This window comes from Rhinichthys klamathensis, unplaced genomic scaffold, assembly GCF_029890125.1.
Source record: "Rhinichthys klamathensis goyatoka isolate OS25496 unplaced genomic scaffold, OSU_Roscu_1.1 h1tg000090l_1, whole genome shotgun sequence".
NCBI lineage: Eukaryota > Metazoa > Chordata > Actinopteri > Cypriniformes > Leuciscidae > Rhinichthys > Rhinichthys klamathensis.
This window is the reverse complement of record NW_026606629.1, coordinates 2085957-2112182: the sequence shown is the minus strand read 5'-3', so window position 1 is coordinate 2112182 and position 26226 is coordinate 2085957. Positions and strand designations below refer to the sequence as shown.

Here is a 26226-nt window from a genome sequence, read left to right as displayed (position 1 = left end):
GTGCTGATCCAGGCTGCAGATTAGCAAGCTGTGGTCTGAACTGGGCAATAGTCATAACAGGATCCCTGAGTGCTAAAATATACATTAGAATGATAAAACAACTTATACACATGTGCGTAGATCACGCTACTCTATATGTCGACGGTCGGGGTCTGACCTCAGTCATGCGTTGGAGAAAGAGGAATGTCTGATCCCTAACAGATCTGACTTTGGCCTTCAGAGATCTGGTGGTTATTTCAAACATGATGGCGCAGAAAAGAGAAGATGAGGGAGAGTCTTTTATAATGAAGACAAAACTATAGATTCTAGAAACTAACTTCGGATACAATGTTTCCACTTTAGACATTCTGTTGACTAAGTAACTTTGCAACTATATGTCAACTCATTCTCATTAGAGTAGTAGTAGACTGTAATAGACTGTTAGGTTAGGGTTAGGTGTTAGGGTTCAGGTTTGTAGAATAAGTTGACATAGTTACAAAGTTACTTATTGTCAGTAGAATGTCTGTTGGAGGACCATCAAAATAAAGTGTTAGCAGATATTAGGAAAACAGTCTGCTAATATTCTAATGTCTAGTAGTTGTTGTGTAGTGTTTCCCTAACTTTAAGTAGGACATACTCCACCTTCCAAAAGTGTGGGGTCAGTATGATTATTTAATCTTTATGAATATTTTCAAATATTACTACTTAAAATTGTGTAACACTATAAATGTCTTTAATGTCGCTTTTGATCAATTTAATGTGTCATTGCTGAGTAAATGTCACAGGTGATAGTATAGAAGAAGCGCACAGAGACGAAGGAATCAGGAAACGGTCTTTAATTCACAAAGCTCACAGGGCAAATTACTCACGTTAACATTAACGAAGACAGGAAAAAGAATGCAGGAACACAAGGAGTATAAATACTAAACCAAAAGAGGAACTAATGAGCTAATTAATGAGACAACAGGTAAATGGGATAGATACACTGAGAAACTGGGTCAAAAGACAGGCCCAGGAAAAACAGTAACCGTATCAATTACTTAAAAAAAAGTACTGTCCCTAATGTAATATGCAATTAATTAATTTAAAATATTTCAAAATCAAATGAAATAAAATCAAGTATATAGAATGTATATGAACTAAACATATACATAAATAAATCGGTTTCACTTTATTTTGATGGTCCCTTTAACACATTCTGTTGACTATAAGTAACGCTGCACCTACATGTCTACTAACTCTCATTAGAGAGTTAGTAAAGTGTTAGTAGACTGGTAGGGTCAGGGTTAGAATAAGTTGACATGTAGTTGCAAAATAACTTATAGTCAGCACAATGTCTGTTAGGGGAGCATCACAACAAAGAGTTAGCAGATATTACAGGTTTTCTCAATTGTTTACACACAAATACTGGTACTTGAGACACAATGACCACAACATGTAACTCATGCACCAACCCCCTGAACCAATTCTGCTAAACTACAAGCACAATTCCTGCTTTACACTCAAATTGCAGTTCTAAAACACACTTTTTTCAAAACACTACACACAATTCTCTGCTTTTGGCACAATTTTCATGCAGAAAATCTCTTGTTTTCACAAGGAACACACTGCCATTCAAATATGCACACTGACTCATTACATGGGCAAACACCTGTCACACAGTTTTACAATTAGCAATCAGAGCTTTAGCATAAAAGACCAAAACAGAAGAGAGGATGCAGCATAGTTTTTTTTTTTTTTTTTTTTTTTTTTTTTTACTGTAACTGTATACAGTACATTTTTCTGTTGTTTTGTATGTAGACCACTGTATGTGCAACTTTGTGTTGGTTGGGATGTGCACTGTGTACATTGTTTTTGTGGGAAAAATATATTATATTTGTTACCGTGTATTCGTGTGTTCTGAATATAAAAACAATATTCTCAAACATTTTACAACACACTTATGTATGTACTGTCTGTAGTAAGTGTAACACTGTACAAAACAAAGGCCTAAGTCATGATGAATGGAGAAGAAGTGTTTTCCATTCATCATGTTTTACATTGAGCACATCAGTGTTCAACTGGTTCTTATAAATGTCTATTCATATGATGGTTTGTGTGTGTCATTTGAAAACAAAATACCATTTTGAGAAGAAATAACTTTGTTTTGAATGTAAAGTTGCATTTTGCAGGAGAATTGAGGGGTTTTGCCCATTGTGTGTGTTTTTTTTTTATTTGTGTGTAGAGTTCTGAGAGTATGAGGCATGCTTTCAGAAAATGTGTGTAAACAATCGAGAAAAACTGTAAGTAGACAGCCATCTAATACTCTAATGAGAGTTAGTTGACATGTAGTTGCAAACTTACTTATAGTCAACAGAATGTTCAAAAGGGACCATCAAAAAAATGTGTAACCAAAAAAAAAAAAAATCCAGATTATGTTTCTTCTTGGTTGTCACAGTTATATAAAATGTTAACTTTTTTTCTAATTGAAGGAAATCCTGCAATAACAGTGTTGTACATAAAATGCATTTTGAGATAGCTAAATATTGTTTTCTTTTGGTATTTTAAATGTTAATAATAAGATGTTTGTAGTATAAATTTAACAGATTATGATGACATTGCTGTTTTATTTAAATTGTTGGGTACAGCAAGAAACTGGCCTACTTTTCATACTAACATATTTAATAATGTTGACAACAAAAACATGGCATTTGTGCCTTACAAAAATGCTTTAAATAAGTCCTGAAATGCCAGTGGCTTGTTGCTGGAAAGTACCTACTTGTTTTAATAGACTGGCTGACTGTTAAGAAGTAGGTCAGCACTATGTTTAACTGTTCAAAAACAGGCGGGATAGTGTGTGTGTGTGTGTGTGTGTGTGTGTGTGCGTGTGCGCGTGCGCGCGCGCGTGGGCGGTGTGTGAGTGTGTATGTGTGTGTGTGTGTGAGAGAGTGAGAGAGTGGGCATTCTACTTACAAGACATTCAGTTCCCTTGTAGAAAAAAGGGATATATTTTTGTCAGCTTGTCTGTGAATTGCTGGAAGAATGCCTCTCATTGGCACTGAGATTGCATTAGGAATGTCAGATCTCACATTATAGCCAGAACACGGTCTGTTCACATACGGAAATTACACTCCAGGGATGGCGGGCTTTTTGTAGAAATGGCCAGAGTGGGTCACGCCAGAGCCGATATTTGAGACTGAAAGCGGTGTTTCTCATGGTCCTCAGCACCCACATGCTGATTCAGTTAGGCCTTTAGGAGGGCTCACGGTGGGGGCAGTGCGGTCTCAGACCCGACCCCGGCAGCTGGTGCTAGTCCTCGCCAGGCCTGCTTCTCCAGATGTGCAGACATTTGGCTGCCTGCCTCACACGTGAGCGGGAGAACGACTGCAATGATAGAGGGATGCATGGATGGAAGAAATGGTTTCCCAGGGTCCAGTATCATGCTTAGACCAGCTGTCCATCTAGTGATATAGAGAGAGGCCTTTATTAGGGTCTTAACAGAAGAACAGGTCTGTTAAATTCTTGGCCTGATGCCTCTGTTTGGATGTACAAGACCCTCTCCATGATATCTGTAATCTTTCAGTAGGCCTATAGACCAAACAATCTGTATGCATGCCAACTACTTGTTTTATCTCCATGGTAACATACAATACAATGTGTGTGTGAGAGAGAGAGAGAGAGAGAGAGAGAGAGAGAGAGAGAGAGAGAGAGAGAGAGAGAGAGAGAGAGAGAGAGAGAGAGAGAGAGAGAGAGAGAGAGAGAGAGAGAGAGAGAGAGAGAGAGAGAGAGAGAGAGAGAGAGAGAGAGAGAGAGAGAGAGAGAGTGTGAGAGAGAGTTCTTGTACATGTTTTTTGTCATACTAATTTTCAGTGTTTACAACAGTTAGCTTGTAAATAAATGTCTTGACTTGAGCTATTATACACAATTTTCACCTTACAGTTCATCAAATATTCAAGTCATATTCCATCTTTGTAGTGCAATGCAGCAAGCTCTGTTGTGCCTTTATATCATAAAAATGTTGGTACAATAATAACATACTACTCTTACATTTTCTGAAGTATGCATTATATTAAAGGGTTAGTTCACCCGAAAATGAAAACTCTGTCATCTATTACTCACTCTCATGTCGTTCCAAACCCATAATACTTTTGTTTAATTTCGAAAACACATATGAAGATAATTTGAATGAAATCTAAGTCTGTCCCTCAATTGAAAGTCTTTTCATCCAAAACTCTTGACACTTCAAAACGAGCATAAGAGTTTGTAAAATAAATCCATATGAATCAAGCAGTTTAATCCAAGACATCTGAAGAGACCTGATCACTTTATATGATGAACAGATTTAATTTAGGCTTTCATTCACATATAAATATTAATCAGCAAACATGCATAGAACACTTACATTTGGTGAAGCTTAACCATATGCATTGTTCTTGCGGAAGATCAAATATGCTGGGGTGAGCCTTTTTGGTTTTCGTACGTCATTCTTGAGCTTCCATTTACCAAATCGAATTGCTCTACATACGCTGATCAATATTTATATGTGAATAAAAGCCTAGATTAAATCTGTTCATCACAGAAAGCGATTGTGTAAAAATATCTTCATTTGGTTCCGAAGATAAAAAAAGTCTTATGTGTTTGAAACAACATGAGGGTGAGTGTGTTGAACATAAAAGAAGATATTTTGAAGAATGTTGGTAACCAGACAGTTGACTGCACCCATTGACTTCCATAGTACTTTTATTTCCTACTATGGAAGTCAATGGGGCCCATCAACTGTTTGGTTATGAGAAAGAAACTCATACAGGTTTGAAACATCTTGAGGGTGAGTAAATGGTTTTAATTTTTGGATGAGCTATCCCTTTAATGGCAGAATTTTAATTTTGATGAACACACCCTTTCCGATTTTTTGTGGGGTTTTTTTATGCATGCGTGGTATCAGGTCTATAGGTAAAATCCACAGGGACTGTAGTAAAACTTTATAGGAACTCTCTCTTATGGGTCAAATGAGTAGATGATCTACATTTGCTGAAATGTGAAGTATACTAGAGAATACTAAACAGGATAATGTATACAACAATCTACTTGACTTGACCTTTCCTTTATGCAACAAATTAAATGGAAGTAATATTTCTTTCCTGAGTCATCATTTGACGTTGAGACACAACATTAGAGTAAAATGCAAATGCAATGCAAATGTGGACCTCTATTCTGCAAAAACCTTCAAGATTTATTCATTTGAAACTGTAACCCTTTCTTTAGCTTATATAAGACAACTTTTGCTTATGTTATACAGCCCAAAGTGTAACTGCACAATTAAATGTACAATAACAAGAACAATTCAGTTCAATCTGTGAATCTTTGTATTAATTCGTTTACAATAACCGTCTGAATGAACTTGCAAGAGCTACATATGAGAGATAACCGTTTAGGTTAATATGAAAAGAGGTACGTTTAGAACGAACTGATTCATTAATGAGTCGGACTGTCCAGATCTACGTGTGTAAAAGAGAGCAGAGGGTGTGTTTGTTTGTTTGGTGTACACGCAATACAATGGGAGTTTACAGTGTACATCAAAGTTTGGTTGCATAACAACACTAATTGTTGGAAAAGGTAGATTGTTACTGAAAAAGCTACACTGTTTTGAAAGCAGCTTAGCTTTTTTCAAGCTATACTGAACATGTAAGTCAGTAGCGTAGGGATTAGATATTTCCCAACACTGCATGAATAAATAGTTCCAACTAAGCTTCCTTTTTGCCAAGTAAGACATCTTTTGTTGATCCTGGAATAACATTCCTGTCCAAAAACCAAAAACCGTAAACCTCAACATAACCTTATCCAGTACTTTTCCCTACCAGCAGAGGGAAATCGTAGGTGAATAAGAATGTTTTAGCCCTAATGCTCTAACCCTTGTTGTAAGCCTTAAAGGGATACTCCACTTTTTTTGGAAATAGGCTTATTTTACAACTCCCCCAGAGTTAAACTGTTGAGTTTTACCGTTTTTGAATCCATTCAGCCGATCTCCGGTTCTGGCGGTACCACTTTTAGCATAGCTTAGCATACATCATTGAAGTGGACAAGACCATTAGCATTTCTCAAAAAAAAATGACCAAAAAGTTTCGATATTTTTCCTATTTAAAACTTGACTCTTCTGTAGTTACATCGTAATCAAGTAATCAAGAAACTTTACTGCCGTACCATGAGTGCAGCAGGCGCAGGCACTTAGTCCCTGTCACGTTGGAAGTTACCGAGCTGGGGACTATTTTCAGGCGCTGCGTCATACAGTGTTGCCAGATTGGGACGGTGATTTCCAGCCCAAAAGCTCACCAAAACCCGCCCACTACAAGAAAAAACCGCCCAAATTTTTACTGCCAAAATAATGTGATATAATTTCATTACCATGTCATTTAAGGTTGATAAGCACAATTTGTATCTCCTTAAAACAAAATAACGATGATAAAATAAAATAAAAAATAAAAAAAATTTCCAGCAAAACAGATCAAAACAGGGCAATAATTAAGGAGAATTAGCCAATATGACTAAAATGTCCAGGTGGACACTGTCAAAACGGCAATCAAGAAATGAACCGATGACTTTAACCCTCGGAAGTACACATTTGCAGAACATAACGCAGAATTTAGCAGTCAAAACGGATTCATCGTTGATTCAAACCTTTTTCAGCAGCTGTCAGGGACAAGTAGAGTGCAGTCTGGATGGTGTAAAGTTGCAGATGTTTGGTTAGGCTAGTGTGCACATATGACATGGACAGGAATCGTCCCATTTTTGATTTCAATTCAAGTCATTCAACTGTGCTCTCCTCTCAGAGTTATATTCACCATAGAGTGATCTCCTTCCACGTGTGCGTTTTTTAGAGTTGCTCACTACTGTACACTCTTTTGTATAGTAGGCTATGTCACTTTGCCTTAGCGATCACTTTAATATACAGCTACAACTTCTCGCGCTCAATCGCGTCTGCCTGCGGATCGCTGATTGGCTAAAAGTGCGTGCTCGTCGGTGATGTCAACACTAACGCCAGCTGACTCTGCATGAGCGTGTGTGTACAGTAATGTCATGATGACTGATTTTATGGACTACATGCACTTTAGTTTCGTTTTTTTTCACCAATTAGACTTTAAAATGTAGATGTTTGAAAACCGCCGAAATGATCCCAAACCAGCCCAAATTTTGACCACCCGCCCAAACCCTTTTTTACCCGCACAATCAAATTCAAAACCGCCCAATTGGGCGGGAACCCGCCCAATCTGGCAACACTGGCGTCATATCATTACGCCTGGTGCACTCATGGTACGGCAGTAAAGTTTCTTGATTACTACGCGGGAATGAGAGTATAGTTCCTAGCCATATCAGCCTAGAAAATCGCAACTTAACATTTTCTGTCGGTCTTAGTGCACGATGTAACTACAGAAGAGTCAAGTTTTAAATAGGAAAAATATCGAAACTCTTTGGTCATTTTTTTTTTGAGAAATGCTAATGGTCTTGTCCACTTCAATGATCTATGCTAAGCTATGCTAAAAGTGGTACCGCCAGAACCGGAGATCGGCTGAATGGATTCAAAAACGGTAAAACTCAACAGTTTACCTCTGGGGGAGTTGTAAAATAAGCCTATTTCCAAAAAAAGTGGAGTATCCCTTTAACATAACATTAACTGTAAACGTATCCCTCAAATCTGATGGAATTTTGTTCCAGGATCAACAAGGATGTTCACTTGGTTAAAATCACCCATCACACAATTGTGTGTTATGTGGTGTAGACTTTATCTGTATTTTTTATTTCCAATGTACCCCAAAAATATACATGAAGCACAAATGCAAATGTACAGATTAAATATAGTACTATATAATATGGTACTAAAAAGTGGGAAGGACAAGCAAGCAAGCAAGGGCAATAAGCAAACAAACAAACAACTAAATAAATATTACATTTAAAACATACTGCATACTTTAACAAAATAAATTAAAAAGGCAGCACAGGTTTACTATCTTTTATTTTGCTTTGGAGTACTTCGAAGATGAAATAGGATAAATTGCTCGATATCTTTTTTTTAAAGACAATGAAAAGGTTTTTTTTTATCACTGAATTTACTACAATATATGTGGCAAGGAGCAATAAAATATTAATAGTAAAATACTCTCTTTTTTTTTTGGTCCATGTTATAAAAACCAAACAACACATTCTTAAACAACACTGAGAATCCTAAAAGCACATTTTGGTCTATAAACTAAAAAAAAACAATACAACAACAACAAACAAACAATAAATACATAAATAAATAAAGTGCAGTTTCACTAGGGGCACCACAAAAAGAGCTTGTGTCTATATCTAATTTAAATCTTTTTTACATATAGTTTGGCTGGGTAAAATTTATGTCGACTGCATCTCGGTTATTAAAAACTGTATTGCTGCAGACCCACAGATAATTACAGTACATAATTGTACTATTGAAATTGATTTCTGGACATTGTAATGCTATTTTTTCTGCAATTGTTATTGTTGCCCCACCCCCCATTCCCTGACTCCTATCCCACCCACTTTTTAAATCAAATTTACGCCACTGTAAATAAATACGAAATGATGTGCATATACAGTATGCAAGCCATTGGTTCATTCTGCCAGTGCTGACTTACTGGCCCAGTGCCAACCACCCTTGTGTCACCCCTGATTCAGTCCAAATCTCTTGTCCTTCACAGGCATCTCCTTTAGGAACCTGGTGCCAATGCCAATGTCATGTGTTTACTGTCTCCAAGTGGTTCAGTGTGAAACTTGACATTTTCTTTCTTGCAGGGAGGATGCTCGGGGTCTTCATGTGGCGGATGTGACTGCAGTGGTGTTAAAGGCGCAAAGGTGAGTATGTTTTCCTCTGGTTCCTGCACATCTCACCTGTTTTTTATATTGTTTCTTTCAGACATCTTCACTAGCACTTTGACCTAGTAGACGAGGTCAAATTAGACTTGAGGAGGGAGTGTGAAAGTAAAGATTAAAGTAGGGATCAAGCATTATACTAGTTATAAAAAAAAGTATATTGTTAAACATTGTAATACAGCATGAACTGTGCACACCCAGCACAAGAACACAGTGATCACTTGAGTGTGTGCCATTCATTATATTTGTATGTAGTTCATAATGTCTGAGCACTGATCCTACAATGAAGGATCTGTTGCGCCATCTTGTGGTGCTGTTCTGTTAACAGCATATACTCTGACATATAAGGTCATTGAAATCATCAGCCTTTGTTCTTCCTTATTAGGGTGAGGTTGGGCTCCCTGGTTTAATGGGCCATGTCGGATTTCCTGGATTGCAAGGTCACGAGGGCCCCCCAGGGCCAATGGGACCAAAGGTGAAGTACAATACTGATTTTGAAGTCATTTTAAAAGACTATTTGCTATTCGAAAGTTTCCTTTTTTGGAGAGTGTGACTACAGTGCAATGGTTCTCAACTGGTTTTGCTTTAATACCCTCATTTTCAGACCTTAACAAAGTGTCCGGTCGGAACTTCCAAACTGCCTAAAATGTCTGTTTTTTGGTTTTGTTTCTAATCTCTAAAGTCCTCATACATTCTATATATGCATACTTGCAATGCTTTGACGGTTCTTTGTAGATCCCGCCTTCTTGCACATCACAATTGGTCGATTATGCACAATGCCTTAACGCTATTGTTCGAACTACTATTCTATCATCAACTTCAGCAAGCGGAACAGCAGATCCACATATCACATACACTCGTATTTACAGATTACAGCAAACCCACTGGGAACATGAGCTGTGTGTTGTCACATTTCAGAACTCACCCCATTCACTGATATTTAAACGCCTCGCTCACCCAGTATGTGTGAAACTGGCCTAAAAAGTGCAGCACAGCTTCAGGTACATTAGCAAATGGCTGACTCCATCTACATAAACAAAAAAGAATAATAATTTCGCAAAAATCCTTTCATCCTGGTCAGGATCACCTGCAAAGCTAACATGTGTCAGTGCCATATAAAGGTGCAAACCATATAGAAGCACACATTACTCCAGCAAAGCACAAAGCCTTAGCCAAAAGAGTTTGTGAGCTCAATTAAACACTTTACAACTAGGCACATTAACATTGGTTAATGCTGACATGCACAGTTGCAAGAACATACAATGAAGAAGAATAGGTTCAGAAAGTCTTTAATAAACCACAAGAGTAAACTCAAACCCAGGCAGGCAAACTAACACAACTATAGCATTAACAAACTAAAGAGGAGCATGCATGAATCAAATTAGTTACTATCACAACAAAAGACTAGCGGGAACTAGAAAAAAAGGAAAGAGGAAACAAACAAACTAGAAGTCTATGAAAATGAAACTAAGACAAATAACAGAAAATGTGTTACAAATGCATTAGGTATCATGAACTAACAATGAACAATACTTATTTTATACATTTATAAATAAAAGTAAATGCTAATTTCTGAATATAATAATTTTTAATATCTAACAAGTTTTGTAAATAGTATACGGTATATACCCAGATGAATGGTTCACACAATAACTAGAGTTAATAACTTTATTTCAGTTTTTACCATTAAAAGTAATAGTATTCTCATTTTTGAAAAGCACAAAAAAGTCACCCTATAGGTTTTACAAATGGCAACCAACACTTTGCTATTATAACTATAGACAATTTTAGGGTGAGTAAGCAAAAGCAAATATGAATTGCAGTGTTCTTTTAATATGTTTTATGTTTTCTTCCAGGGAGATACAGGGGAGTCAGGAGCTCCAGGAATGAAAGGAAGCAGAGTAAGTGTCTGCTCTTGTCTTGTAAACATATAGTCATATTTTGTAAGAGTGATAAAAAAAGAAAAGACAAAAATGTTACATTATAGCAGCACTGCAATATGTACTTTTACATCATTATAGCATATAGATGTTTCTTTTGTAGGGCCCACCCGGTGTGGCAGGTTTCCCAGGACGCCCAGGTATTCCAGTAAGTTGAACTGAGAGTCTTTTTTTGGAGAAAATTGATCATCATGAATGAATATCATGAATTTTTGGAAAACAAAACTGCATCTCTGTATGTTTCTGCTATTGTTTTGATATTCTACAGGGTCTTCCAGGTCTAGAAGGCGCACCTGGACCTCATGGAATTCCCGGCTGCAATGGAACCAAGGTACAAAATGTTTGTTGTGTTTTTGATGAGACCTATGATTTTTTTATTTAAAGTGAGTCAATTGGGAATTGAGGATCAATATAGGATTTATTTTGTGTTTTCTAGGGGGAGCGTGGTTTTGATGGAATTCCAGGTGTTCCAGGACTGCAGGGACCACCAGTATGATTAGTTTTTATGTCATGTCATATAACTCTAATATGTCAAATTTATATCAGTGCTTAATAAACTGTGCCATTAGATAAAAACTTTCATCTTGTAGTATGTGTTATAACTTATTGTACAATGTTAATCCAGACCAACAACAGATTCCTGACTTAACATATATCTTTCTGAATCTTCCTTAGGGTATTCCAGGTTTGAGGGGAGTAAAGGTATGAAACCCATTTTAAAGCAATATATAAAGGTAGTTGAAAATCTGCAATCTTACCCATGCACAACATATGCACAACATAAAGCATGAAGAGTGCCTAAATGAACCCTAACCATGGTAAAATTACTATTACGTACGGCCTCGAGTGCCTAGTTGCTTTTATAAAATGGTGGTAATCACCAAGAAAAAAAACAATTCTTCTGTCAAGCCAACCCAATCTCACGGCAATTCGTACGTATTTTAAGAGGGAGTTTGTATGAATTTGTACGATTTTTGCTAAATCGTACATATTTTACAAGTTGCCCAATTCGTATGAAGGTGAGTGAGGTTAATTAGCCACCTCGTACGAATTGGTTGTGAGATAGCATTGGTCAAGCAGTATAGTTCATTAGTCATTGATGTGTGTCTTGAAAATGGTGTAGTGATTTTTTTTGTGTGAATATTTCACTCTCATAGGGAGATCCAGGTGGTGTTATTGGGGTACCCATCCCTCAAAAAGGAGACAGGGGCTTGCCAGGACCACTCGGTTCACCAGTACGGATTTTAATTTCAATGCCCCTTTTTGTGTTCATATTGAAAATGTGCATTTACCATTTATATTGTATTGCCTGTTGTATGCTTTAACATGTTTCCATAACTTTTATCTGATTCTCTTTTCATTTTTTTAGGGGCAAAAAGGATATCCTGGACAACAAGGGCCACTCGGCCCACCTGGACCAATTGGACCTCCTGTGAGTCTAAAGTTAAAATCTCTAAAACAAATTATAGACTAAAACATAATAAACCGACACCAGTGAACTCTCACCTGAATCTCACACCATGCCATTTTTCTGAATCTCACACCATGCCATTTGTCTTTGAAGGGAAGGCCTGGCGAAACTGGTCAAAAGGGAGAGCCGGTAACATCTGAAATCTTTTGCATAGATGATAATGTTTGTGTCTAGAGTTTGTGACTAGAGGCTGACTTACCGGTTCTTGTTGCAGGGTGACAAGCTGACATTTCTTGGTGAGAAAGGAGAAAAGGTGAGTTCTGGGAAACTATTGGCTCATAACCTTTAGTGGCACTTGCAGCATGTGCTTCATAGGTTGTAACAAATTCTGCCTTAGAAGGATACATTTGTGTGCTTCTTACTATTGAACATGACTTGAAGTTGGCAACATAATACAAACAATCATTAGAATAAAACTCTGTACCCCATTTGTCAGATAACACCCCCACATATTGCATTATCAAAGCTGATCAGCATCTTTCCTGGTTTAGTCTCACTCATTATCATGATCATCCCTGTTTCTCTTTTCAGGGACAACAAGGTTTAACCGGTCCCCCTGGTCCACCAGGGAGACAAGATGAATTTGAAGGCCCTGGCACAATAATTTATATTCCTGGACCAATGGTATGATATCATCAAATCCCCTATGAAATGTATACATTTTTGTGTGGCTTAGGTGTCCAAATATTTTGGGTCTACATTTATTTGATCTAAGTTATACTGCTAAGTGTTCCTTGTGCTTTGCATGTTTTCTAGGGTGAAACAGGCTCTAAAGGAGACCAAGGAGAAAAAGTAAGTGACAGCACACAATTGTGTAACTCTATAAACAAATACAACTGGATTGTACAGAATCAATTTTATAATTATAAATATATTATAAAATGTGTCATTGTATATTTTTTTATATATTTTTATATATGACCTGTAAAACAAAACTTAACCTTGTGATGTTGTTTGAATCTTTGAATTTATGAGTTTGTCTACAAGTTTTAAGGAATAGTAATAAATATTAATTTAACATTTGTCCTCTGCACCAAGGGTTTTTGTGCACCACATCAAAATGGAATCAAAGGTGAACAAGGACCACCAGGACCAATAGTAAGTGACTTGTACAAGAACATAATAAATGCTTACTTACATAATACATTAATCACAAATCACTCAGCTTTAACAGTGGGGTCAACATTTCCTAGACCAATAGCAAAAATGTGTTATATTGTGTTTTAATAATTTAATAGTGTCTTTTTTTTTGTATAATTATAAATTATATTATCAGAATAAGTAGATTAAAAAAATAATTTAAAAAGTGAAATTTAGTTCTCTTTTGCTTTAATGACAACAGCACTTGAGCTGCATGAACTCAACAAGTTGGTTTAAAACCTGATGATCATGATTTAAGAAAGATCCAGAGAGCATTGAAGAAAGAACATCTGACCATCTGTACAAAGAGTCACAATAATCAATCTTAAATAATTGTATTAAGACCATAAAATAAAATAAAATAAAACATTGTTAATTTGCAGGCTTTGAATCCCAGACTTTCCTCCACTGTACATCTTGTTTTGTATTAATTGTGATTGTATGATTGTTGTGATTGTGTAGTTGTATGATGTAAATATATTATTGTTGACCTTTTCATCATAGGAGAGTGTTTTATTTGTTATGTGAAATCTGAGCTTCACTTGTTTTTGTTTTTTTCAAGGGTAAACCAGGAAAAGATGGACTGAGTGGGGAAAAGGTATGGTGATCTTGGACAATGTCTTGAGCAGTGCAGTTACCTGTTGCCAGCTATTATTTCAGATTTGATAATGGTTAATTGTACTCTCTTATTTCAAATACTTAAATCACATTGAATAAGATTATTTTTTAAACCCTTTGTTTGTGATAGGGGGAAAGTGGCTTCCCTGGTACTTCTGGGTATAATGGCTTAAAGGTAAGAAATCCCATCTTGGAGGGGCATGCTGTAACTCTAGACATAAAATGCATTTTTTATTTTTATTTATTTCAATTATGATTTTGGTTCATGTTAGGGTGACAAAGGAGAAAAAGGACCACCAGGATATGTAAGTGGTTCCAAAATACTTCAAACTCAGATAACGGCTGCAGTACTGAAACTGTACTGATGACTAACAAAGCCACACACTACTTGCCACACCTAATTCACTTAGAACAATGTTATGGACTGGTAGCTACTAATGATAATAATTATCTTACAGGGTTTTGGTCGTCCTGGCCCTCCTGGTCCTCCTGGTCCCCCCGGAGCAGAAGGAGAGACAGGTGATTGATGTCTTGTCCTTATGCGGTTGTCCTGTCAAATTGTGCAGTCTTTTTATCGGTTCATCTGTTTTCTTCATTCATCAGGTTATCCGGGAGAGCGTGGGTATCCTGGTCCCCCAGGTGAGAGAAGCACACTTTGATAAAGTGTTATGTAGAATTAGGTTGGTATAATTTAGTACAATAGTTCACAGTAATGATGATACTTACCCTTATGTCCATGGTTGACTGCAGGTGGATATATTGAGGGTCCTACTGGACTTCCTGGCCTTCCTGGAGAGATTGGCCAGAAGGGAGATAAAGGAGCTGATGGAGTGTCTCTTAAAGGTCCAAACGGAGCTGCTGGACAACCCGGCCCACCCGGATTACCAGGGCCGATCAGTAAGAACATCTTAAACATAAATTACTGTTTTTGTCATGCTGTGATAATAATCATAACTCAAATACCTCATGGAATGAATGGAGTGATTATGTCATTTCTGGTAAGAGGCTAATAATAATAAGACACAATGTGTGAAGATGATTGTGTGGTTCCTTTGATTGTCCATTGCAAAATATAATTGGCATTAATCTTGTTTATTTTAGATGAAGACTGTAATATTGAAAAAGGACTTCCAGGCCCTCCGGGACCTACAGGATTGCAAGGAGAGGTGGGACAGAAAGGTGAGGCTGTAATTCAGTCATCCATTTGTTCACTGTAGTTTCAGTTTCCTCAAAATTGGTTCTGAGTTTTTTTTACTCTTTCAGGCGATCAAGGCGAAAAATGCACAGAGTGCACTGATTCCGGACCCCCGGGTTTGCCTGGTCCCCAGGGGCCAAAGGGTCAGCAAGGTGAGAAGCAATGAGCAAGGCTTTGTTTTGGTATGTTTGGACTTTCTAAGATTATGCATCATGCTGGATGTTTTCATTTTAGGTTTTCCTGGACAAGTAGGGAGTAAAGGAGAGAAGGGTGTGCCAGGACCTTTTGGGCCTGCTGGAAATCCTGTACGTACATTTTATATTGTTATATAACTTTTCTTACTTAGAATGTCAAAGTCCATTTTGGGGCACCAAAAACATTGGATTGGATACAAACTCAATTGGTAGTGCACTGTGGCTACGTTAAATGTGGATGTTAACACAATAAATCCTGTCTGCACAAATCTTACCTTTCTTCTTGCATTTCTTTGGACTTTAGGGTCAAGATGGCTCTCCGGGTTTAATGGGTGCCCCTGGCGCTCAGGGTGAACCTGGTGATGTATTTGTGGCTCCAGGGTTGAAAGGAGATAAGGGTTTTCCTGGTACTACTGGAGACAGAGGATTCCCAGGTGTTGATGGGCTCCCAGGAAGAGATGGCCAACCAGGGCAATCTGGAGCCAAGGGAGAGCCTGTGAGTTCAAAGATCTGACTAAAAAGACTTCTTTACTTAAATAGCTGAATTCACTTTTGCATCTAATTCACAGTGCATCTAAGCCCCAATGTCTATTCTGCAGTGTTTTCCCTAACCATAGAAGATATTTTGATTCATAAATCTTTTCTATGATTAGGCTAGAGTTGGTATTAAGGGTGATCGTGGCCTGGATGGAGATGATGGTACCACCGGCCCTCCGGGTGAGAGAGGTCCCCCAGGTATCCCAGGTGTAGGACAGCCAGGTGAACCTGGTGAAAAAGGCTATTCAGGGTTGCCTGGTGCACCAGGAAAGCCAGGATTTCCAGGTCATTGATTTAGAGTAATACAATTGCTTATCCACTGGTTGTAAATGCTATGCTCTTTAAAATAACCATAATCCCAAATATCTTTATAGGAAGTAAAGGTGAACCTGGTACAGTAATAAGTTTACCTGGACCTCAGGGTGCCCCAGGGACTCGTGGAGAGACTGGCAGACCTGGTCTTCAAGGTAAATTCAGGTTATGCTAATGTTTCATACTGCTTGAAAACTGCACTCAGTGGTGTGATGCAGAGCTGGCTGTGTTGACGTCTTTTTCACGTTGTCACTCAGGTGATAGAGGTCTTCAAGGTGAACATGGACTTCCAGGATTCCCAGGAAACAAAGGTGACCCTGGGCTGCCAGGAATTGGACTTCCTGGGCCCCCAGGGCCAAAAGGTAACCTGCAAGTGCCAGACTGTAACAGTCAAATTAAAAGTTTAAAGGAGAAATGTGCTAAAGCACTGAAACCTTTAACTTTGAAACACTAAATGTGTTCATAGATAACAACAGCTACAGTGGAAAATAAGTGCTATATAGATTTAGGTTGGGCATACTTTATGATCAAGATCACTATATTCTTGCAAAAAAAGAAAAAAAAGAAATCAGACTAATCATATTCTAGGGAATGCACATTTTAGTCCCAATTACTTTTGCATAAATGAGTGTCAATTTTTTTTTCAGTTATCTAATCTGTAATGTTTTCTAACTATCCATCATTCCCTCTGCTAGGATACTCTGGGATTCCAGGTCCCAATGGAATACCAGGAGAACCTGGTCAACCAGGCCAGGATGGCTTTCCTGGTCGTGCAGGGACACCTGGGCAAAAAGTATGATGGTGGCTGCCATTTAGATTTTGATGTATAATATTTTATTGAAATAGGTGAGAAATTGTCACTTTGTCATTGATTTTGATCTGTATCGTATACAGGGTGAACCTGGCAGGGGTCTTCCTGGTCCTAAGGGTGCCATAGGTCTGCAAGGAGTGTCAGGATTTCCAGGGGAAAAGGGTAATCCTGGAATGGCAGGGGTTCCTGGAACTGAGGGACGTACTGGGCCACCTGGACCTCAAGGAATCAAAGGTACAGTAATATGTTGGTTTCACATAATGCTTTTGAATAGATTATATACCAGTTTTCAAAATGTACTTTGAGAAGTGACTAATGAATTTTTAGCAGTTACTTTTGTTCCTTGTAACTGATTTTGGAAGTTAAGGAAGCATGGAAAGTGATGAGTGTACACAAATTTGAAAACATACAAAAAAATAAAAAATCCTGATGGTTTCATTGATGCATTTCTAAAAAAAGGAAAAGGTTCCCTTTCGAGGGAACTCAACACTGCATCATTTTGTTGATGCTACGGGAATGCTTCATATGATGTCATTTGTAGAGTTCTCAACGGGCCTGAAAATTACAACCCGACCCGACCCGGCCCGTGGCTTTTATAGCCTGGACCCGATGTAACCCGACACATCAACATGAATTATCTGCCCGAACCCGGCCCGACGCCCGACGCCACCCTTTTGATCGGTGAGTGATGTAGAATAGAATGACTGCTGCGCTTGACGCAGAGAGAGAGCCCCGGCCGCGCGCGCGCGCACTCTCACGTCTCCCACGTTCCGCCCATCCAGCTGACATAAACCACATTTCAATAAACGAAAAAAACTATCCAGTGATTAAATGTTTTCTGTATTGACGCAAATCTTGTGCGATGTCCTAAAATGCCGAGATAATCACACAACGTGTGCCGTGGCTAGACATCCGATACGCAAACGAATGACTCATTTTAACCATTCACTTTAACTCACCACTGAACTCACGAGACCTCTGAATCGGTGTATAAAAAAATCGGTAACACTTAATTAGATTAGTTAACATTTACTATTAATAAACTGCACTTCTACTGCATTGTTAATGTTAATTTCAATATTTAGATAGTCTGTATATAGGCCCACTATATGTGTTGTTGCCATTAAATAAGCGCATTTAGTTTCATTTTTGTTAAAATATTATAATGTTGTTGTTTCTTTTACATCTATGCTGATTATGAAAATTGAACAGCATGAGTAAGATGCGCAATATATATCGGAAGATATGATGGGTCAGACATGATTAAGAACCACTAAATTAAGTTTTGTTTTGTAGAAAGCCTTTCTTTAAAGTGAATTTCGTTTTGTATAAATTGTATCTTAATTTTAATACATTTTTCATCAACCAATTGCCTGGATATAATAAATAAGAAGCAAATATTGCAGACAATAATGATCATGATATAGGAGGCGCGATTGCATTGCACGTGAACTGGAGCACATCTCATCATAAATTTTGCTCATTTAAATAATAGTGTGTGTGTATATATATATATAATTGCGCAGCTCCCTGTCAATGATCTAGCACCCCCTCAGTACCTGCGTTAAAAATTATCTGGCGCCGCCCCTGAGCGATGGTGATTTCACCTGCGGCAAGTTTACTTTTCACCAACTCCATCTTCTTCAGGTCTGCCCTTGCGTCGCGATGCACGTTGCACGCAGCAGCCAGACTTTCTTTACAGTGAACAGCAGCGATGAATAATACATTTTTTTTTCACTCTACAATTCAAAAGATTAAGCCCGAGGTCCGACCCGACCCAAGTCATTTGCAAATATTTTCGACCCGAACCCGCGGGTCCCGTCGGGTTTGTTGGGCCGACCTGACCCGTTGAGAACTCTAGTCATTTGGTGCACCGGCATTTCTATAAATGGGTGCCCGCATTAAACATCATCAGCTTCTTTGTTTTCAGGAAGCTGCTTTGTTTGTGTGTGCATGTGAAAATATATGTGGTTGTTTGTCCATTCAATGCTTAGTTAGACATAATGGCAAGCTCAAGGCCTGTCGCGAATATTAAATAACCGCCTGATTGCGGTTATTTTATCTAATTGCGATTATTTTTGTCATCCACGGTCATTGAGCTCTTTTAAAAGGCACAAGAGACATAGACACGGGGTTCCCCCTCGGTCGAAATCACTCTCGAATTCACTCTTTTTTTCGGAGGGTAGTTTTCTTTGTAGTTGGTGCCCTACAGGGAATGCATACTATGCGTATAGGGAGTAGGGGTGGCAATCACAGGGTACCTCACGACTGTCACGTGGGGATAAATCAGGAAGCGTGGATGCAATTGCAGGTGAAAGGTGAATTTAATGAAACAACAAACAAACACAAGCTACAAATCAAAACTCCCTCAAGGGGGAAAACGGGAATAATACAGACCACGGACATAAACGCTAGGAACCGGGTACTTGGACAAACGAACCAACACTGAACTGCAAACACATCAGAGACTAAATAGAGAACAAACAAGGCTAATGACACGACAGGTGAGGAAGGTTAACCACTAAACAGATAACGAGACGCGGGGCTGACAATTAGACAGAAGAGCACATGGCCAGGAATACACAGAAGCCATGTGCTCACATGAAACTAGACTTAACATAAACACGAGACAGACAGGAAATGCCATAGCTCTGTCACCACACAAAACTAGTAACAAAAGCAGAAGTGACCGAGCTATGACAACGATACGATGTGATACGGTACACGATACATGGCTCACGATACCGATAATATCACGATACAGCAATTCTGCAATAATCCATATATTGCTAGACAATCCTATAATGAATCACGATATCTGTCTAACTATGAAAACAAAATGCCAGTGAAAAGGTTAAGTGCAGGTTTTCTCTCTTTATTTAACTGTTAGAAAACAGCACAACGTTTTTCAGTCTGTAAATTAAATTTAAAGGGGTCATGGGATGCAAAATTCACTTTTATATGGTGTTTGGTTATACCAACTAGGGTATTTTAAAATTCGAAAAATGTGACTATACCAGCATTACCCCCTAGAATTTTGAGCGCTGTTAGGCGGATTCTTAAATACCTCTGATTGGCCATTGTGTTCACACGCTCAATATGCAGTATGTCTGTGATTGGCTACAATGATTGACGCTTCCAAAACATGTTGTAAATACCGTAAAACTTAAAATAATAGCCCGGGCTTTTATTTTCCCAAATCGCCGAACTGCACCGGCTTGTATTTGAGACAGGCTTCTATATGAGACATGCCTTTAATTTAGTGTTGAGATGTTGTTCATTGAGTGTAGGCCTAGAGATAACGATCCAAATAGCATAGGCTGATAGACGGAAAGCATGACAGTAGGAGGTTACCACATTATATAACGTTTTATTTATAATTCAAATGTGTTTAACAAATCAGTTAATGCAAGAATTAGCCTACTATATTCTCTAAAGGGGGTCGCACACCGGACGAGAAGCTCAGCACCGCGCCGCGAGTGCATCTAGGACAACTTGAGGTATCCCACACCGGACGCGCACTTTCTCAGTGTATTGTTATGTTTAAGGTAGGGGTGTGCAAATTAGCAGCCGGTATTTATCTGTATTTGTATTTGTTGAGGGGGGAAAAGTATTTGTATTTGTATTCGAGTAAAATTAAAAATAGGCCTAAAAATCTAGTTTGGAGTTGACTGGATTGTTGTTTGGGGTATGGGGGGATGGTGACTAGCTTTCATAACGCACACACGCAAGGTCTCTCGCTCTCTCCCTCTCCACCGTGCGCGTGCTACACGGTTTGTAGCACAGTACCGGTATGTTCTATCTCGCATGAGCATTAGATTCCGGGAGATTTGAACTAATTTGCGGGCATCAGGGAGCCGCTATCAATAGAGACTTGGGATGTCTGCGTACCATAATATAACTCCCACAAGTGCATACAATTCGACAACTACACAAGCATTTTTTTAACCTTTTTAACCGAACGTTAACGTTACTCTGTCAACAGCCTATTGTCTAAATTACCGAGCTAACAGAGCTACTAAAACAGAGCGAACATGAGAGCATCCGACTGCAGACGTCAATAATGCAGCGTAATGGAATAATCTCCCGATCAAACTCCGCTTCCCAAAAGTTATAAACTGCCTCCGGAACCCAAGGTACAAAAATCTATTCAACAAAAATATGATGCAGTTAAGTGTTTTTTCGCTCAGCCGAGCCCTCTCTGTTGCTGTGTGGAACAGCCTGTGTCAGTCACCTCTTCCTGAACGTCACTCACTCACTCACTCTAACTCACTCATCCGTGCATGCACTGCAGTCTTGTGAGGAAACGCAGCTTTTTGATATAAAGTTTTTCTTGTTCCCGAATACAAAATATTTTTTTAAGTATTTGTTCGAAATAACTATTCGTAAAAATACGTTATTTGTACCTTTCCGAATACCGTATTCGGGTTCGGCTCCACCCCTAGTTTAAGGACATTATGGAATTAAGATAATGTTTGTACGATGTTATGATTGTACTGTACAATTAAATACAATCGTTGCTAAGTCTGCAGTCTGAACACTTTATCTCAGAGCGTCCGTTAACTGAATGAATTGAGAATATCATTAAACCCCGAGTTGTCATAGACGCAACGCTGAGCGGCGCTGCGCTTCTTGTCTGGTGTGCGACCCCCTTTAGATTATTGGCAACGAAACGATGTGACAGCCATGGGCCGAACAATACAAGTTACAAGTTCATTGGTGAATTCCTCCTCCTCGTCGGATTACTCTCCGGCCTCCGCTAACTCTGCCTGCCTTTCTTGCGCTAACAGCTCCCGCCCAGATGCGCAGGGCTCTCTTGCGTGCGCAATCTGCACAATAGAACTCGCTTAAACAGACAATCTGACGGGTTTTAGAAGATTAAATACAACCCGAAACTAAAAAACAGACCAGGCCTCTATTTGAGACCGGCCTTTAATTATCCAAACCTGTCACTACACCAGGCGTGTAAAAGAGATAGGCGTCTATTTGGGACTCGGCTATTATTTGAAGTTTTACAGTAGACATCTTTGACGCTTTTCACAGAACGCTTACACAGGTACACACGGGAGCATTTGAAAGCAGGCATCTATCAGCGGATCCCTAATATACACACTGATAGACGGATCCGCTGATAGACGCCTGCTTTCAACCGCTCCCGTGTGTATCTGTGTAAGCGGATTTACAACATGTTTGTCCCATCAATGGTATAAAAGCCGAAGTCCTTCCAGACTTTGAACTTAAACGTAGCTGGGGCATCTATTATTTTACTCACACTTAGGGATGGGAATCGAGAACCGGTTCTTCTTCAGAACCAGTGCCCAGCGAATCGATTCCTTGGAACCGTTATCATGCCTGCTTAACGATTCCGCTTATCGGTTCTGCTCGTTGCAAATGTGTCATGACGTCACACACGCGCTGCGTTATTTTGGTTCAGAACGCAGCAAACATGGCATCGAGGCAGAAGCGCTCTTAAGTTTGGTTATATTTCACGCGAAAATACGACAATACTGTCACTTGCAAGTTGCAACACTTGAAAAAATTCCATTTCGTCAAAGGGAACTACCTCCAATATGCAGAAACATTTGGCCACACAGCATGCAATTCATTTGACGCGATTGTGAGTAATTAAAAATGCTCCAACTACTTTAAAAGCCTACACATTTCGGCTTTTATGAACAACCTGGTAAGCACGACCTGTAGAAGAGACAGTGCGTGTGCGCTGATGTCACGCACAAATAGAATATGCAGGAGGTAATACCACTAACTTGAAATACCACTTTTAGCCGTGTTCACTCGAGCTGTTATAACGCCTGCAGAGTCTGACTGCTTTAGAGTAAGCATGAGCTCCAATATCACCCGGATATCAGCCAAAAACAAATCATCCACCCGCCCTAATGTTCTCTGATTTAAGTATCCGCACCCGATGGTCAAATTACAAGTATTCTGTGTTGTTATGCGTGATTATAAATGGATGATCGTCTTCAACAGCGGACTCGTTGACGGATGCGCGTGTCTCTAGGGTAACATATACACTGATGAATGAGCGCTACTTTTAAATGAACATTTCTTTAAAACAAAATTGATTTGACAGAATTTTATTTTCTTAATGGCATAAACAGACTATAGTTCCATGAAACTTAAACTGGAATGTCACTGTTTCAGTCACTGCGACTTCCCGAACAGGCGAACACGCACACACACACGCACACACACACACGCACACACACACACACACACACACACACGCGCACATCACTTTTGAAGTAAAATTGAAAATTGGATGCAGTGCATCGTAATGCATCGAGATATCGAATTGAACTGAATCGATGACATGATAATCGTAATCAAACCGAACCGTGAGACCAGTGTAGGTTCACACCACTAATACTCTGTGCTGTGTCTTCTGATCAGATATTAAAGCGAGTTAATACAAACAAACAAATTTGTACTAGTAGTAAATACCAGACACTACCTGTCAAAATGATTGATGACAGGTGGGCTTGGCTATCCTTTGATCTCCCCCCGCCCCTTCCGGTTCCTCCCCTTCCTGCCCCGCCCCTTGTCCCGCCCCTTCCGGTTCCTCCCCTTCCTGTTACCTTTGACCCAGTTCCGCCCCCTTGCGGTTACACTTTCTGTCAAAATGATGGATGGTGACAGTTAGTTTGATCAAGAAAAGGGAGGTATTGGCCTTTGATGTTAACATAAGCTTTGATGTTACCATCAAAGTGATGTGACAGTTAGTTTGATCGTTTGAAGTTAGTGTTTTGTCACCGCATCCCCTTCCTATCCCTGAGCTTATCATGGCAGGTGTGAAAGTGATAAGAAAAACTGTAAAAGTTTATCTGACACAAACGTAAAAAATAAAAAAACATTATTTTCTTTAAAAGAATATAAACGATTATAAAATAAATAATATAAATAAATCATACTAAAACCTCACACAAAAGTTTAAAATAAATGTAGAACTATTCACTGAAGCAAGCATTTCAGATTAAATAAAATGGAGTCATAAAAATTGTAAACAGTTAAAAATGTATTAGAGTTGAAGAAATGATGGATGGTGACAGTTAGTTTGATCGTTTTGAAGTTTATCACGGGCAGCTGTGAAAGTGATAAGAAAAAAATGTAGAACTATTCACTGAACAAAGAATTTCAGTTTAAATAAAATGGTGGACGTTTATCTGTTCTTTAAAAGAATATAAAATAAAATCTCACACAAAAAGTTTAAATAAAATGGAGCCACAAAAATATTGCAAACAGTTAAAAATGTATTAGAGAGTTAAAGAAAAAACAATGCAATGTATGAATGATCTCACTCTGCCTCAAAAAACAGGGAGCGCGCGTCTATGTATGTGTGTGTGTGTGTGTGTGTGTGTGTGTGTGTGTGTGTGTGTGTGTGTGTGTGTGTGTGTGTGTCAAAGCAGGAATTCCCCTCCCTCCGTATTGCTGAGGACGTTGGAAGTTTTATCTCACACAGAAGTTGAAAAAGCATTATGTTCATTTAGTCATTCACAAATATTTGACACTGACTCAAGTTGAAAAACCATGCTGTTCAATTAAAAGTATATAAATTAAACAAAAATAAAATCATCTTACTGTTTCACCATGGTTGAAAAAAACCCACACGTGTTTCCCCTGAAGTCTTTTCTCTCTGTCACACCAGCGTGTGGCTGGCCTGGTATCTCCTTTTGTGACACGTTCCTGAGCCCATTGAGAAATATCTTACACAACAGTTGAAAAGCATTGTGTTCCTTTAAAAGTGTATAAATTAAAATATATCATATATAAAATAAATAGTTTACTAATTTAACTAAAGTTGAAAAGCATGTTGTTCATTTAAAATCTTACTAAATTACTGAAGTTGGAAATCATGCTGTTCATTAAAAAATCTTACTAAATTACTGAAGTTGAAAAGCATTCTGTTCATTTAAAATAAATATTTTACAAATTTACTGTACCAATTATGTTAGATTTAGATAAAAATAAAATCATCTTACATTTTCACCAGGGTTGAAGTAGCTCCTATCACATAGATGTCCATATTGACCATTTAAAGTTGAAAAGAACCCCAGAGTATTTCTCTCTTTCTCACACCAGCGTTTGACAGGTGTGTTCAGTGATCAGAATGAGACTGTGAATGTTTTGCTAAATTTATTTCATAGTGTATAAGCATTAAAAGTTTGAAATAGATCTTTTTAAAAATATGATTTTAATTAAATTCAATAAAAAACAAATATGCTATATCGATGGTCTCTGGGGAAAACTTGACTATATATTTTTATTTATCAGGGTGCATGTAAAGAACTTTGTAATTTGCGGCTCTCACAACTTATCACACACATTGTGTAAAATGTTTAATAATTCCTCAAGTAGTATCTGTGAGAAACTCCCCACATAGGCCTATCTGTAGTGAGAGAGCAACAATGAAGACTTTTAGAATCTGTGATGCCTCAGGCCGAGCCCCATTGATAGCCTGCTTATAAGCTCCTTCCGATCACCAGCACATCTTCAGAGAAATACGTTACTTTACAATAATGTTAGCTTCAGGATATAGGGTGACAGAGCAGATGAGCCTCTGTGCATCATGTAATGTTAGTCTGCTAACGCCTTTCCAGAGCCAAAGTTTTGTTCGTACTAAATTTATTTCAAAGCATAATCGTAAAAGTTTAAATATGATTTTTTAAAAATGAAAAGATTGTTTAAATTAAATCTTTACAGTTTTAATACATTCATATCTTTTAGAAGATTACTGTAATGATTTTGTTTAACGGTGACCTAAAGTATAATTGTTATTAATATAGCCATAATGATTTTTGTACTGTAACAGCATATTCTACCCCGTACACCTAAACACGACCATCACAGAAAATTGCATTTTTACATTGTTTTTTACACTGTTTTGCACTCTCACACACTAAGTTGGTTCCATAAAATCAAATAAAGTATATAACTCAATGTATAATGACAAATGTATTCAAACAATTTAACCTTAGTTTTAGCTAAATTCATATATATAAATATAAAAAATAAAAACTCCTTACATTTTCATAGAACTGAAGAAGTAGTAGAAACTAGATATATGCAATGATAAAAAAAAACAAATAGTTTAAGTTGTGATAAACAAAAACCCTCCCAGATCCTTCAGGGATAAACTACAGGGTGAGATGAAG

The 26226-nt window shown here is 38.2% G+C and overlaps 1 protein-coding gene across 1 annotated transcript in view; it reads left to right on the top strand.

Moving 5' to 3' along the window:
- col4a1 (collagen, type IV, alpha 1) overlaps nucleotides 1–26226 on the top strand; it is a 115782-nt gene that overhangs the window by 49903 nt on the left and 39653 nt on the right. Inside the window, exons 2-30 of the mRNA XM_056251805.1 lie at nucleotides 8761–8820; nucleotides 9224–9313; nucleotides 10695–10739; nucleotides 10882–10926; nucleotides 11047–11109; nucleotides 11215–11268; nucleotides 11454–11480; nucleotides 11936–12013; nucleotides 12148–12210; nucleotides 12343–12378; nucleotides 12464–12502; nucleotides 12781–12873; nucleotides 13006–13041; nucleotides 13288–13347; nucleotides 13952–13987; nucleotides 14138–14182; nucleotides 14280–14312; nucleotides 14466–14526; nucleotides 14611–14646; nucleotides 14758–14904; nucleotides 15109–15186; nucleotides 15271–15354; nucleotides 15437–15507; nucleotides 15701–15892; nucleotides 16050–16218; nucleotides 16308–16400; nucleotides 16503–16607; nucleotides 16941–17038; nucleotides 17140–17290. Coding sequence (XP_056107780.1) covers nucleotides 8761–8820; nucleotides 9224–9313; nucleotides 10695–10739; nucleotides 10882–10926; nucleotides 11047–11109; nucleotides 11215–11268; nucleotides 11454–11480; nucleotides 11936–12013; nucleotides 12148–12210; nucleotides 12343–12378; nucleotides 12464–12502; nucleotides 12781–12873; nucleotides 13006–13041; nucleotides 13288–13347; nucleotides 13952–13987; nucleotides 14138–14182; nucleotides 14280–14312; nucleotides 14466–14526; nucleotides 14611–14646; nucleotides 14758–14904; nucleotides 15109–15186; nucleotides 15271–15354; nucleotides 15437–15507; nucleotides 15701–15892; nucleotides 16050–16218; nucleotides 16308–16400; nucleotides 16503–16607; nucleotides 16941–17038; nucleotides 17140–17290 — 2188 coding nt within the window. The remainder of the gene's footprint in view (nucleotides 1–8760; nucleotides 8821–9223; nucleotides 9314–10694; nucleotides 10740–10881; nucleotides 10927–11046; nucleotides 11110–11214; nucleotides 11269–11453; nucleotides 11481–11935; nucleotides 12014–12147; nucleotides 12211–12342; nucleotides 12379–12463; nucleotides 12503–12780; nucleotides 12874–13005; nucleotides 13042–13287; nucleotides 13348–13951; nucleotides 13988–14137; nucleotides 14183–14279; nucleotides 14313–14465; nucleotides 14527–14610; nucleotides 14647–14757; nucleotides 14905–15108; nucleotides 15187–15270; nucleotides 15355–15436; nucleotides 15508–15700; nucleotides 15893–16049; nucleotides 16219–16307; nucleotides 16401–16502; nucleotides 16608–16940; nucleotides 17039–17139; nucleotides 17291–26226) is intronic.